Source organism: Megalops cyprinoides, chromosome 8 (genome assembly GCF_013368585.1).
Source record: "Megalops cyprinoides isolate fMegCyp1 chromosome 8, fMegCyp1.pri, whole genome shotgun sequence".
Lineage (NCBI taxonomy): Eukaryota > Metazoa > Chordata > Actinopteri > Elopiformes > Megalopidae > Megalops > Megalops cyprinoides.
The window spans coordinates 14,710,512-14,725,982 of NC_050590.1; the positions used below are offsets into that span (position 1 = coordinate 14,710,512).

At 37.5% G+C, this 15,471-nt stretch overlaps 1 protein-coding gene across 1 annotated transcript in view; it reads left to right on the forward strand.

The window, feature by feature from the left end:
* cep89 (centrosomal protein 89) overlaps positions 1-15,471 on the forward strand; it is a 121,275-nt gene that overhangs the window by 9,672 nt on the left and 96,132 nt on the right. Inside the window, exons 5-12 of the mRNA XM_036535666.1 lie at positions 918-993; positions 1,322-1,344; positions 3,703-3,760; positions 5,994-6,092; positions 7,335-7,550; positions 7,845-7,987; positions 14,318-14,368; positions 15,186-15,269. Coding sequence (XP_036391559.1) covers positions 918-993; positions 1,322-1,344; positions 3,703-3,760; positions 5,994-6,092; positions 7,335-7,550; positions 7,845-7,987; positions 14,318-14,368; positions 15,186-15,269 — 750 coding nt within the window. The remainder of the gene's footprint in view (positions 1-917; positions 994-1,321; positions 1,345-3,702; positions 3,761-5,993; positions 6,093-7,334; positions 7,551-7,844; positions 7,988-14,317; positions 14,369-15,185; positions 15,270-15,471) is intronic.

A 15,471-nucleotide genomic window follows, 5' to 3' on the forward strand; every position in this document is an offset into this window, starting at 1 on the left:
AATGGAATAATTATGGTCAAATTGTGTAAAGATTCTTAAAAGTAGCAAGTGAAAGCAGCACAATGGAATTGAGCATATGATTTATCATGTACTATAATAAGGGAATTCATTTGTTTGATTTTGCATTTTACATGCAACACTGTGTAGACCTTAGTGTGGAAAATACAGTAAATAAGTGCCCCAAACACGATAAAAGGTAAAATGCTGAGGATAACATTTTAAAGATCAGAGAAGCTGACAACTGTGGTACAAGTGTGAAAGCTACTCTCAATTGAAACACATGGTATTTGGGTCTTTGTATGTATGTGGAAATCTGTTATTGGAATCCTGAAGTTCTTACAGTATGTGGAGTGTCAGGTGGTGATGGGTGGCGAGATGATGTGGCAGCTTGTTTTGAGTCTCTTGATTACTGGCGAAGTGACACAGCGAGACATTCCTCATAATTAAAACAGAACCCCGCTGCCTGAGCTTTTAGGGTGACTGAGGGAAGTGATGAATTAAAGATCATCTTTAAAAAGGCATGACTTTGTAAGAGCGACACGTTGTGAGCTCTGTAAGAGCGTTTCAAAAGGGGAGGAAAGCGACAGTGGGTAGCACTGTCAGACCCCTGTAACTCAAAGCAGAAGCCATATGGGTGACTGGAAGACAAGTTATGATGTATAACGTCTTGTATAAGTTGTACCATTAGTCACTCCCTATTATTTTAATCTTTTGAACATCCCCTTGCACTTTCTCAGTGACCAGATTTACTGCAAAATCGTGTGTCATATGATGTGTTTAAGTTGTTACCCTGTTTTGAATAATTTGAATTTGAAATTTGAAATTATTATTTGATGAGAGAACATAGTAAACCCAGAGAATATTGTGATTGTGAAATACAAATTCTTCACCTGTCCTTGTGGTCCTCTGCTTTTCAGGGAGCTGGTCAGTCAGGGGTTAGTGATATCACTGAAGACTCTGTGTACGCTTTAGAGTCCGCTCACCACACAGAAGGTTTGTGCCCAGTCTCTCAGCAGTCCTTTTGATTTGTTTCTGCTATCTTCTGCTGTAGGACACAAGGCCTTCCCACTTTACTCAAGCAAATGAGGTGTACTGTCACTGAGAACAACAGGAGCTCATCATCTGTCTGGTTCTATTGTGGAAGTGATTTGTTTATTCAGGATTATGCCTCTGAACATCTGAAAAACAAACTGCTTAAAGAAGCTTCAAACTGATTCTGTATCTGTAACACAACAAACAACAAAAATGAGCATCAGCTTTTGTAGGTAATTTCAATTTGGTACATAATAACTGCATTTAACAGTTCCGTTTTTCATTCCAGAGGACACTGGTCTGCAGGAAACGGTAAGAAGATTTTCTGTGTCCAATTTCCATGTTTGAACTCAGCAGTCATTATGTTGATTTGCTTGGTCAATATGAGGGTCATAGTTAAATGTTCTTGCTCTGCTCAGTGTTCTGATTTATTTTATTGTAAGTGTTGACACTGACGTGACAATATTTTGTGGGCTGAAACTGTTTGTCCTTATATCCGTGATGTATTCATATTTGTGCACCACTTGTCCCCTGAACAGTTAGAGGAGGATGAGTAAGAAAACAGTGAGAGGTTTCTCAGATGCAGTCTTGGAGCCTTCATTGTCCCCTGCTGTGTCGATTGGGCTATTAGTAAAGGAGTCATGTTTGCTAACAGACTGATTGATGTTGAAATAAGAGCCGCTGATGCTAGCTCTCTCATGCCTACCAATCACTCTATTAGGCCTCTTTCCAGCCTTCAAGCACTGCAGGAGCACTCCCATTGGCAAGAAGGTTTCAGTTTGCATTTTTGTTACCCAGATTTATCTACACATGAGAAAGATGACAGAAGGAATTATTAGCTTTCCGTTCTCAGATATATTTCAGTAATCAATATTAATGGTATTATGAAACAGTAACCCAAGTAGATGCTTCCCTGTCATTTTAGTTATGTTTTAAAAATTTGAATTGGAGAACCCTGTGAAAATTTATCAGTTTTGAAATACATGAACTGAGATTGCTCTGTTTATTATTTAATTTTAAGCAATCTCATATTTTGAACAGACTGTAGACAACAACTTACACACTTGTCCACAAGAGCACTTGCCACTTTGTTTTACTGAAATATATTTTTCGTTTTGGGTGCTTCATTATTCTTACTTCTGGACACTGTGAAAGCTGTATAGCAGCAGCCAGACATGCAAGGCTTCAGTGAAGTTCCTGGAAGCTCCTGGTGGCAAATGTTAGCTCCATTACTAAGATGATTTGCATTCAACAGGAGTACAGCATTCTCTTGACTATTAAGTCAGTTGTTCCATATATGTGTATTTTTACAAATCAAGTTCACTTTCAATGTAAATCAATATAGAAATATATAAACACTTTGTAGCCCCGAATATTTTAAGCCTAGCCCCGAATATTTTCGCCCTGAAAAAGGAGGTGTTTAAAGCTAAACAACAGACAGACTGTAACAGAGTGGAACTTGACTTACAGCGTCTGAAGGTGTGATAATATTTATTTATTATAAAGGTAGATGTAACCTCCCTAACCTGACGATGCCAATCTCCCTTCAAAAAAAACAAAAAGACAAGCCCCCGTCAAACTTGACTTACCCCAGATATTTTCAATAGTTAGAAATGTCCCTGGTCATTATTGTTCAAAACACAAACTTTTAGAACAATGAGAACAATAAATAAAACAAATTAAAGCAATGTCATTCAAGGTAAAATGACAGTAATCCTTGTTAACTAAAATAGCAGCATAATCTCAAACTGTTTAGTTGCCTCTAGCCTATCTTAAGTCTTGGCTGTGTAATCTTTTTTTTTTTTTTTTCTCAGTCAAGAAAACTATTGGCAACTCAGCCACTGAGCTTTATCTTAATTCTGAACAACTTTTATGGACATAACAGGGGAGTGAACTAGTCAGCTATCACCTGTTGGTCTTTGAAATCCTTGAAAAGGTCGGGATGTTTGTCCGACAGATGTTTGGCCAGGTTTGAGGTGTTGCCTCCCTTTGCGAGACACACTTTAAAACAGCGCTTGCACAGCAGTGCTGCTGTGTTTAGGGGCTTGCCTATTTTGTCCACTTTAAAGCCGAAATATCTCCATATTCCACTTCGGGCCCCCTCTTTGTCAATGAGTTCAGGTGTTGCTGGAGCTGCTGCCATCTCTTCAAGTCTAGTCTCTGAGCAAAACGAAAAAGTGGTCCGCTCTCTCTACCATTGCTCTCGACTCCCTTAATGCTTGCTGCGGCTCATATTACAAACTCAGTCAGAGCAGAGCCATGTAGTAAGAGTTGTTTCTGGCAACGTCCCACACACCACTAGCGCAACGTAACTTTTTCAGTACTGGTTTACCGTGCAACACTAGTACTAGGTGTGTACTAGCTGTTTTTAAAATATTCTATATTATTGTATGGAGTGAATTTATTTGATATGAATTTTGTATGCAGAAATTTGCAATCCATTCTCAGACTTAAGTCAGAAATCAAAAATTATTTTAGTTATTTAAGCTGAAATTTGAGGGAGAATAAGGATGTGAAAGGCACAAGGTGAAACCATGCCAAATGAAGTGACTAATTTAGCATTAATAGCTTAGTGTCTGCTGTCGTTGGATATGCTTGGGTGATGTCTGGTTGAATTCCCATGTGTGTGTTTTGTGTCATTGCCCTGTTATACCTCTGCCTCTCCTAAAGGGTTCATCACACAAAGTGGAGCAGAAGCCCTCAACTAAGAGAACAGTATCATCTCCAGGTAATGGCCATCACTGTTCCTGTCTAGGAACATTAAAGAGAGTACCAGTAAATCTCAGTAACATGAGCATAAATTAAAAATGAAAAATACATTTTTATCATGTATTATAACATCATTATAATAACTATATAATATAATATAATATTATAATAACTTTCTATGTGCCTTTGCTTATTCTTGACATGTAATTTGTTATATTTACCTAATCAGACTTTTTGTTTTTTAAGTTATTTATGACAGAAAAGCCAAAAAACAGCAGCAGTTTTTCTAAAATTAAGAGACTGATGCAGGCAGTGTGGCGTAATGGTAAGGAGCCACCATAGCCAAAAGGTTGCTGGTTCAGGTCCCTGCTGCATCATTGCTGTTGTACCCTTGGGCAAGGTACTTAACCCTCAGTTGCCTCAGTAGATATCCAGGATCTAGGATGAGTAAGTGCACTTTCACACTAAATTAAAGTGATACACATTTCATGTGCTTTCAGACAAACTCTTTTCAAGGTTCATTTAATTTCATACCAGGGAAATACAGACCAGTTTGCAAACACGTTCAACTTTTTGATGTTTGCAATGTTGTTTTACTTAGTAGTGCACACAGACCAGAATTTTATTGATTTCACGTTCTGAGTTAAGGGGTGATTTCTTGAAGTACCTACAGCAGAAACAAAACCTAATGAAAAAGTCTGTGGGACACAAACTCAATCAAATTTTATTTGGTGTAGCACTCTCCACAATCAGATTACACAGTGAGTGCACTCTTTTCAAAATTATTCCCTGACCCCTTGGAAAGTTGATTTAAATATCCTCCTTGAAATATGTGAGGAATTCATAAACATGTGGTTCATATGTATTTGTTGTTATGTCACATCTCAATGACAGTTTATCTGCAATAGAGTTATGAAGCAGGGTGTGTGGCCTCTATCTTCAAGGCTGTGAATGGACCGTATGGAGAGAGGTAGTACATTAAATGGGCAGGATAGAATTCAGGTTCCTTTCCTGTTTGTCATCATTGGCCAGATCTAATCTTAGATGTTCTGCAGTGGTACTCATGAGTCTTGTCATTTTGGAGACAAGTGATACACAAGGCAGCTGAAGCAAAGGCAAAAAAATCACAACCGTAATTTAGTGTCCTTTTTGAAGGGTTTGATTCCATTTAAAGCTGATTCGGTTTGCTTTCATAATGTACACCTGTATGGTGGACCTAAATCACAAACCCACTGAGTTCAGATCCAGTGGTCTCTTTGATTGTTTTAATTTGCATCCTATTGTGGTTACCTCGATTTTGAAGTGTCACATTTTGTTCCAAACAGACTGAACCATTCTTCTATTTGAATGAAACAGTCAAATGAACTAGGTGTGGAAGTGTCCTAAAATATGTAAAGTGAAGCAAAAATAGTGAATCAAACAAATTTGAAGTTAATTTTACTTAGATGAGTGTCTTATTAAACATGATGGCATGTTGGGCTCTACATGGTATTTGTATTTTCATTCTTTAAAACATTTTCCAATGTTAAACACATTAATGTTGGGTGTTAACTTAATGATATTTTTTAATTAATGAAAATTAACTTTTGAATACAAAGGTAAAATAGTAGTGGTCTTTTTTAGGACACACATGGGCTTAAAATTTGCAGATTGTACCCATGTAGCTCACTCCAGACTTTTCTCGTATTGAGGAAGATATATCTTCGTAACATTTTGTAAATTATGTAAAGGTGCATTTATGCAAATTAAATTGTACTAGAATAAGAGTGTGTCCACAGAAATCACTTACTTTCTCAGCTGTATAATACCTCACAATATTCTTTTGTGAAAGTTTTGCAATTGGCAAAATGGGCCCATCCTATTATATTACAAAGAAAAGGCTCTAATGCTTTGTCACACTGACAATAGAGCTTCAGGATCACTGCAAACTAATAGGATAGTGATGAAATGAATTTGAACAATAACAAAATGAATGGAAGCAATCAGCATAACTGCCTTTTGAGATTGTCGTCTCTGTTCCTTTTATCATTTTCTCATTGTAATTTCACATCTGTTCATCACTATTGACCATAAAAAACTAAATTCTTAGTAAACAACTAAATTGACAATGTAATAATGCCCTTTTGAGTATTTTCTCACCATAATGACCGTTATTTGACTTACAGATAGAATTGTAGCATTCAGAATATACCAATTTAATTTCCTTCCATCAGCTGCTTTACTGTACTTTATTTTTCTTTTTCTTCTTCCAGATTTGACAGACAATTTAATGGAGTCTCCCAAAACAAACCCAAGTTCACCCAGAAAGAAACTGCTATCAAAGAAGAGCTCAGTGAGAGACATCAGATCAGGTTAGATACAGGTCAAGTTTTCTGCTGTGTGCAGTGGTTCTGTCTGCTCAGCACTGTCATTAGTGATGGAATTGGCAGTGTTCTAGTTCATTTCCCTTTTTCAAGGGTTCTTCTTCTCATCATGGATGTGATTGAACAAGGCACTTCTGGGTGTTTAGATGCTTTGGTTTCTGTTTAATGGGTGCAGATATGAATTCACAAATTTATTATGCTTAACAATGTCAGTGACAGATTCATTTGATACATTGCAAGAAGTCAAATAATATGAAATCTGATGTTGGACAAATCTCATCAAAAAGACCTGTGGCCTGTCTAATCTGATTGGTTTTTATCTATTTATATGTGACCAAATGTCATTATTGCTGCCTCAGTATCTGGCCAATTTAAAAAATGATAACTATTGTCAGTCCATAAAATAAAATTTGCAATATTGTACAGTAGCCAATACCTTATCATCATGTTTTCTGCATTTTGTTTTTAATTTTCAATGTCAGCAAACTATTGTTTAAATAAGAAGCATGTTTATTTTTCAATTGGGTTATAAACACTAACTCCATCAGGTTGCTGGCATATTCAGTGGTGAGTAAGAAAACATTAATGCTGCTGAATTTACCCTTTCCACTGTCCCTTTGGTCAGTGATGCCAACCCTTACAACTTAGCATTAGCAATTTTAAGGATATGTCAAAAATGTGTATACTGGTGTATATTTCAGGGGAGAATCCTTCCTTATGTTAGCACCTGAAAGCGTTTTGACAAAAATGGAAAATAGGCATATTTATTCAAATTTTCAATTTTCTTTTAGGAGTTTTAGGACTGATGTTACTGGGTGTTGCATGTAGACTCAGTTCAGTGCAGTTAACATATTGTTCACTGCACTGAAAACTGTCCTTGTCGTTTGAACTCTTCTATAAAAAAGATGTGCATTGATTTCTTTTTGAATGAAAAAGTGCCTTGGAATTCACCCTACCTGGAGATTTTGGTAATCAATGACCTCTGTTTGGTTGTAGAAGTGTCACTGTGCTATAAAATGGCAGAAGCCTTGTTGAAAATGGTAGCTCTCAGATCATATAGATTGTAATTTAATGCAATCAGTATTTTTTAAAATGCCTTTGCACACCTTTTTTAGATTTTTCTTGTTTTTCCTGTCTTGCTCTCCTGTGTTATGCCTTGCTGTCCTGTGTTGTGTTTTACTGTGCTGTGCTCTGCGGTGTTGTGCTGTGTTGCGATGTGGGTTTGTGCAGTGGAGGATGATGCGTACAGAGAGGTGCTGGAAATGCAGAAGGAGCTTGTGAGAGGATTGAGGGAGCAGAACCAGGGGCTGGTTGCAGAAAATCGGATGCTGGTGCAGAAATGCAAGGAGCAGAGTCAACAACTGCAGAAGAGCCAGGAGTGCCTGCAGCAACTGGAGCAGCAGTACAAGAAGGTGCAGGCCACCAGGGACAGAAGCCCCCCTGCAGGTGGGAGCGAAGCACTAGGGAGTCTACTGTGGGACTCGGGCCAGGAGAGCTACCTTCATGTCCTGGTCATGATGGCTGACTAATAATTTTGCTAGTGAAACTTTGCGAAGCTTATACCAAGGTATTAGCTGTGCTCTTCATACTTAAGAGGTTTTTTTTCTGAGAATGGGTTTGTATGTCCAAATAAACACTTCCAAATGATGATAACATTTTTAAATTATGATGAGCTGGTAAGGAAAACTACTGACTGTTTCTGTCAGTGGCCCAAATGCCTGACCATGGTCTACCCTGCAGATGAGCGAACAGAGCTGCACATCCTCCGCCAACAAGCCCAGGAACTGGTGGATGAGAACGATGGCCTGAAAATGACTGTCCATCGCCTCAATGTGGAGCTTAGCCGATATCAAGCAAGATTCAGACCACTGACTAAGGAAGAGGTAAACATGCGCCACAGTATGGTTGAACCTCCCTAATGTGCTAACGCTGTGGGACTCATTCTCATGCATCCTTTCATAATATTTAACATCCCACCAATATTAAGCCATCTCACTTGAAAGCTGCACAAATCAGTGTTAGGGACAGCAGTAGTGAAGTCTCCTTTTCCCTGCTTTGCTTTCCTTTTAGGACTTCAAGAAAAAAAAGAGCTTTGATGCATTAGTCCTTAAAATTAGTTACGGAGAACCTGGTACTTCAAAATGACTACACTCTTCAGAGTCTTTTGCTATCTAACCGTTTGAAGTGTCTCTTATTGAGCACTGGTGTCTAATCTGAGGATTGTTGCAGGAATGAAATCTATCTCTTAAAAGCAGGTCTTTTTTGAAAGCAGAGAGATATGCATGTTGCAGTGCTGGGAAGAGCCAGTACCGGTTCTGCTGCTTTATTTCTGTCTCTGTTTCTATCTATTTCCTAATGATTTGAGGTTTCAGGGACAAAGATAGTGAAGGATAATTATATATATAAGACTACAGTACATGATTCTATGCCGATGGGAAAATTTGAAATTAATCTTATTCTGGTAATTGGAGATCAAGAGAGTAAAATAATCTGTCTAATTTGCTATTATTTTGTCTGGTGCTGCTTGTGCTATAAAGAAATATTAACAGATGAATCTACAATCTCATTCAACTTCATCTTGTGCTGTGTGTTTAATGCATTATAGATGATAGTTCTTACATGTTATGTTTTCAAAGTGACATTAACTTAAGAAAAGGGGAGATCAGATTTGTAGTTTTTTAATCAAAGCCAGAGTTAGCCTGGGCAGAATTTCTTTCTCTCTCAAAAGCAGGAGAACATTCCCCATTATTCCAAAAATACCATGGATAAAGTGGGGGTCACTGTCCCAGCAAATGATTAACAGAAAATTATGTTAAGGTCCTTGTATTCACATTGTAAACCTAATAATATTCATGATCATGGTTAAATGGTCACTTTTTAAATTGTGTATAGGTAAATACCACCATATTAAGTCATGCCTCAGTAGCACATGTGATCAGTACTCAAGTGAATTGCACCTCTGCCTTGTTCCAGTGACAATACAGAATACCTCATAACAGAGGAAAAAAGCTGATGACCCATGATCCGTGGTCAGTAGCTCTAACATACACAGAAACAAAAGCAAAAAACATGGCAGACTCTTTTTCTCACAGATGGTGCACATGGTATATACAACAAATCTATAGTGTAAGATGTAGAGGAATTCATCAGCCAGGAATATTATATCCCAGAGTCCCCATTGCTACCTCCCAATGACTCACTCAGTAATATCAACAAAACTTTGAGGGAGAGAGGGAGCTTGGAACTGGCCATAATAAATTTACTTTTTACCCTTCTTTGCCTCACTAACATGGGGATGAGGACCCATCTTGAGTGGCTTTTTGAATATAGGACACTAAAATTTCTTGCGATACTTCCTGTCTGAAATTCTTGTGCACCCAAATCAGCTCATTTCTGCATAAGATTGTATTGAATTTGGTAGTTTGATAAGATGAAGGTCTGAAGATGATATACAGCAGTCTGTGCATATCACTCTATACCCCTCTCATGCCTGGACAAAAAACAGCTTACAGGAGGCTTTAAATAAATGAAATTGTGTTCAGTCAGTGAGTTTTATTTGATCTAGTTTTCCCACAGACTCTCCCAGTACAGTATAATATTCTTTTGAATCTAATATCATCTAGGACAGTGGTTCTTAAAGTATGGGTAGGGACCCATTAGGCCCCAGAAGAATCTGTACTGTGTCATAAAGAGATGAAACAGAGTAGGACCCAATAAATCACTTGAATTATTACCATCACCACTGTGCAACAGCAAGCACTCTTGGTACTCAGAATTTTTTTGCATCTCCAAAACAAAATCTCTTTTATAAACTGAGTAAAGTTTATTCATAGTAGTAGATTAAACAAGCAATCAACTTAATATTCATTCCTCATTCAAGTTTGCTCATTCAAGAGTGATCTGAACGTATTGTTGTATAGTCTAGTTATTTATTTTGATATTTCATATGTAAGGAATAAATCACAATGAGCTATGTTGTTGGATGAAAATTAACCATGACAGGTTGGTGTGGTACAGCTTATGCATGACAGCTCAACGGAAAAATAACGGTGGCTACACTGCCTTACAGTCACAGACTGGACTTTTTAGTACTTTTTCCCCTTCACACTCTTTTTAAGAGTTGCCAGTTGCATCTTACTGTGACAGCCTCTGTAATTGAATAGAAATGCTGGGCATAGCGTATGCAATTCTCTGGTGCAATTGCACACCTACAGTGACTGTTTTTCACACTACAATACCTGTGTGATATACACCAAAGTGATGCCAATTAAGAGATCGGCATGCCTCCATTGACATCATCCGAGCAGCACATTGCAGAGTGCCTACCAGAGTGTAACAAATCCAGTTTGTTCTGCATCTGTAGGTTTCTGGTCAGTATTGACAATGAAATGGCTGGGCTCAAATTCAGGTAGTAGGGCTGAACCTGCAGTCAAATTGAGTGCTTTAGCTGCCTTAGCCACTTGTTAACTGGACGTTTACAGTTAAATAAGCTTAGATAAAATCAGACACAATAACGTGTAGCCAGCTTATTCAAATACAGTTAAGCATACTTTTTAACTTTGTGTTCTTGTGTCCTTCTAAACTAAATACCCATCGACACTTACAAATTAGCTAGCTAGGTAATGTTACAGTTAGCTAGATAGCGAAGTAAACATGTCGCCTTACATTACCCAAGCAGCTGGCCTCTTCTGCTTTAACTGCACATTACCATTAATTACAAAATAAAATCTTGAAAATGTTATGTCCACTGAAGAGTCAATGTCCAATTATGAATATGTTGTGGAAATGTTTTGCACATACCACCACCATTAAAGACTTGAATTTTGTACATGACACTGCTGCCACTGCAAATATGTATTAATTTCAAACAGTAATCAGAATATGCGCTGACAAGTTTCAGCCTTACAGTTATTCTGAGTTAATGCACACCGTCTTTACCAGTCAGAATCTGCTATTTATCCAAGCCATGGGGTAAGCAAGTAGAATATTTTTTTCATTTCCTACCAATTAAATGTACATTGTAGTCTGTTATGTGTTAGTATGTTTTTGGTTCAGATCCCAGAGTCAAAAAAATCACTTCTTTAAGAAATTCAAGCATAATCATAGTACTGCTTCACAGCCTTTCATGATTGAAAAGCATGATGCTAGACAATGTAGAATGCTCTGGCATCCTTTTTGCTATAATCATCTGGAGTATATGACAGGGTAAAAATGTATATGTGTGTGTGTGTGTGTGTGTGTGTGTGTGTGTGTATGTGAATGTGTACATGCCATTGGAAAAATAATTTTGATTTAGTCAGCAAAGGTGCATCTGATTGCTTTCTCAAAAGGAAGATGATTTTCACACACTTCCATTTCCAAGGTGATGGTCACAGCTCTGCTCCCTTGGGCTACATGGTACCCGTTCAGTGCATGCTGCTTTTAAATGTGAGAAATCATTCAGCCGTCTCAGAGCAGCAAACTTGAGAAGCAGGGGAAGTGGGCAAACCAATTGTTAGGGCTCTGCTGGAGAGGCCTGCTTAATGGTTGGTCCAGACCACTGTGACTTTACATCAGGCAATGACTTCTTTCTTCTGGTCCCTGAGCATGTTCAATTAATTTGCCTCCAGTATCAACCACTACAGATCTGACTAATTTTAATGGATTCACATCAAGGCGTCCGTGCCCTTTCTCTGTCTTCAGTTAGATGTATAGTTTTGTTTTGGCTTTTGGAAATATAAGAGTGCTAATTATGTTTTGTTTTTGTTTTTTTAAATTCACATTCTGGTAATTATTAATTAGCGTGCCTCTCTAAATTATTTTCATTAACATTAAATGCTAAGCAAAGTGAGCACAATAAATAATTTTGGGTAAAGTGGCCTTGCTGTAATCAAACAGAACATTGGAATGGGGAATGAAAAGCTTTTAAGTACAGTTCTGGGGTGTTATCATTGTCCTTTTGGGAATGACAGAATAACAATCAGCCAGACACATTAATGGACCTCAGTCAGTTTCAAGGAAAGCGGAGTTAAAACCCCAGGCCTTGAATAGCAAAGCTGAACCTATTCAAAATGACTATCTAACTGCAAATATCTACAGGGATGTGACAGTCAGGTACTCTGCAGATCATTTTGCAGCAGGGTTATATTAGAGTACTTCTAAACCAGTGGCAGACAATGAGCAAAAAAAGGGGAGATGTGCATTAAAATTCACAGTGTTCACAGTGTTTCATGATGATCACATCTGCTGATTTTAGTAAGTCTCTCCTGTTCACATCAGATCCCATTTTGATGAAAGACCAAACAGTTGCAAGATAAAACTGATATAAGGCTTGGTGTCACCCAAACTCCTTGTTTTTATTTCATTGCATTTCAGATAAAATAATGTCAAGATAAGGATATCACATTAAACAACAGAGTAAAAAGGAATCTGCTGCTGATGGCTGATAAATTTGCAAGCTTTTTAATTGGAACAGTTCAGGACAATTATAAGTTTTGACTCTTTCCTTTTTCTTGCTCATGAGCCATTACTGTTCCTGAACAGTCTATTTAATACATGCTCTCTGAATGGCTGGGTGGGTGCTGATATGTGGCATTGTATTATATATTTACTTTCTCCTGTTCACTACGGTTCATCCTTGTGAATCTTGGCAATTGCCTTTGATGCAGTGTCACTCTATCCAAGTTGCATTATTTCTAGTCACACTATTGTCACTAGGTCCTGCGTGCCTTCATTACCATTGAGTTGGGAGGAGTCTGCTATGTGTGAATCATTAGCATAAAAGTTATATACAACATTGATTATGTAGATTTTAGGCCTTAAAGTATGATTGGCAAAAGTGTGTTATTCAAACAAACAAAATAGCATATGAAGACAAATCAACCTGCCGATAAAATGGACACAAGCAGGCTCATAAAAATGTCACCCTATCAGAGACAGGTCATGTCCTAGATTCAGGGGGAACAATTTCATTTAACTTTAACCATTTAACCATTTACTAATACAGACAGTGACAGGCATTCCCAAAACACTGTCCCATAAGGACTTTTGGTGTCGTATTCAGAGAGCATCATCTTACCTTTTTCATTTAACACATCTTTTGTGTATTCTTTCAAAGATAAAATAAATTAAAAAAATAATGATAAAGATAAATGAGGTTGTGGCTAAATTGTGACGTTTAACCTCTTTTCAGCATTTTGGTGTCATTTGATGTCAGTACTCTCACCAGAAACTTCACCATCAAGGGAGCTGAAGGACAGATTGTAGCAGTTTATTTTTGAATGCATATGTCAGGTTAGCTATGCCAGCAGGATCTTCTTGGAATGACTTTATTGAGAGACATAAAAATTCTTGTGAAATGAAGCCTTTACAAATGTAAATCATTTAGAAACTCCTATGCTATGTATTGGGAGAATGCCATATCATAATTACATTTTACAACAGAAACAATAAGGAACTTATTTTAGGAATTTGTGTTACTTTTTAATCATTGTAATAGTATGTTGAAGACAAGACAAGATTCAGAATATGTTTAAATTTTACATACTGGACAAGTTTTACTTGGAACTGAAAGATGGAAGAATGAAAGCATAAATATACTGAATATTTTGCTGTTAGAAAATTATGTAAGTGTTAATTCCACAGTTTCAGTGTCTTGGTTGACAGGAACATGCCAGAGAATGAAGTTATCCTGTTATGACAAATTGTTATTCATAAAATTGCTTTGCAACAGGTAGAAAATTCAACAGCTTGTAAAATCTCAAAACAACTACATACAAGTGGCCAGATAGATGGCACAGGGTAAAATGTGTTCTGTGCCCAAGTCACAGTCATTCCACAGTGTGATTTCATCGTTTCATAATTTATCTCAGTGATTACCATCACAGAGTGCACAAAAGGACTAGACAGTCCATCCCTCTTTCTATTTTCTTTTTGTCTCTGCAGTTACAAGGTACTGATCAAGAAGAGTTCAGACTTTTAATTATGGTTAACACTTGCTGTGTGTGAGCCATGATGTTTTTTCATCCGTCTCTCCTTGTTGGCTTCAAAACTGAGAAATAAAATGCTTCTGTCAAGGGAGGATGGAGGAGATGTCTATAGCTGTCTGCATGTTAGCTCTCTTGTGAATGATCATTAATGTTTTTGTGGTGGTACTTATAGCTTCAGTTGTGCCACTAGAAGAGTCTGAAATCTGTACTCATCTGTACTCGCTATACTCTTTTTCAACGCTCCAGAGCACCAGGATCAATGCTTTGCCTCTGAAAGGACCTGCACCACCCTGGCTGGTAAGATACACTGAACATACAATGTCAGTTTATTTCATCATTATTATCTGTTGAAACTGTCACGTTAAAATGAAAAACAAACTCAACCTCTGGATGAATTTTGGAAGCTTAAAGTGGTCTCCTAAAGATAAAGCAGGTTTAGTTTGTTTCAGGCTGATTGGGACTTTGGTGTATGTTTGAAGACAAATATAGAATACAATAATACCTAACTTCTACATGACTGAATGCAGGAAACAGAGCTGTCAACACAGAGCTTGACTCCAGGGTGATTCAGTCAAATCCGCTCAGTAAGGCTGAACTTAAACCTCGGTGTGAAGCATCATATAATCCCCACGAAAACAAGCTTGTAATCACTTATCTGTTTCTGAGGATGTTCTTGGAAACTGTCAGAACTGTCACGTTAGGAAAGCAAGAGCAAACAACTTTTCCTACAATAGATAGAACCAGTTTCATTTCTATTAATAGACATGAAGTGTTACCAGACGTACAACACAGTTTTTCCAAGGTTTAGCTAATGTGATGTGATGTTACCCTACATCTCTCACAGAGCTGCATGCTCACACAGTTTTCAGCTGATATTCACTGCCATTATCCCATCTTGTTAATATTGACACTGTCCATTCTCATTCTTGTATTCCATGCCTGTCATTACAAATTATGTGCCATAAATGATTTTTTTTTTATTTAATTTTGAATTTAATCAGTTCTGCTATAAATTGCCCATGGAATGGCAAAGTATTAATTGTGGTCATTCAGGATTTTTAGTGGTCATTTATCTGTGATCTCAAGTTTTCTGTGTGATATATATTTCTTTTAGCTGGACATGAAATATTTATCTCCACTCTTGCTGGCATATGAAGACAGGCTCAATGAAAAGGAATCTCTAATAAAGGCTTGTGAGGTGAGTTTGTGAAGCACCAATTCAGTATTTTTATGAGGTACTTAATTTGTCATGTCTAAAATTATATAATCTGGTGAGTGTTCGTTCATGTACACTCTGACCACTTTATTAGGTACACCTGTACACCTGCTTGTTGATGCAAATATGTAATCAGCCAATCATCTGGCAGCAACTCAATGCATAAAATCACGGAGACATAGTC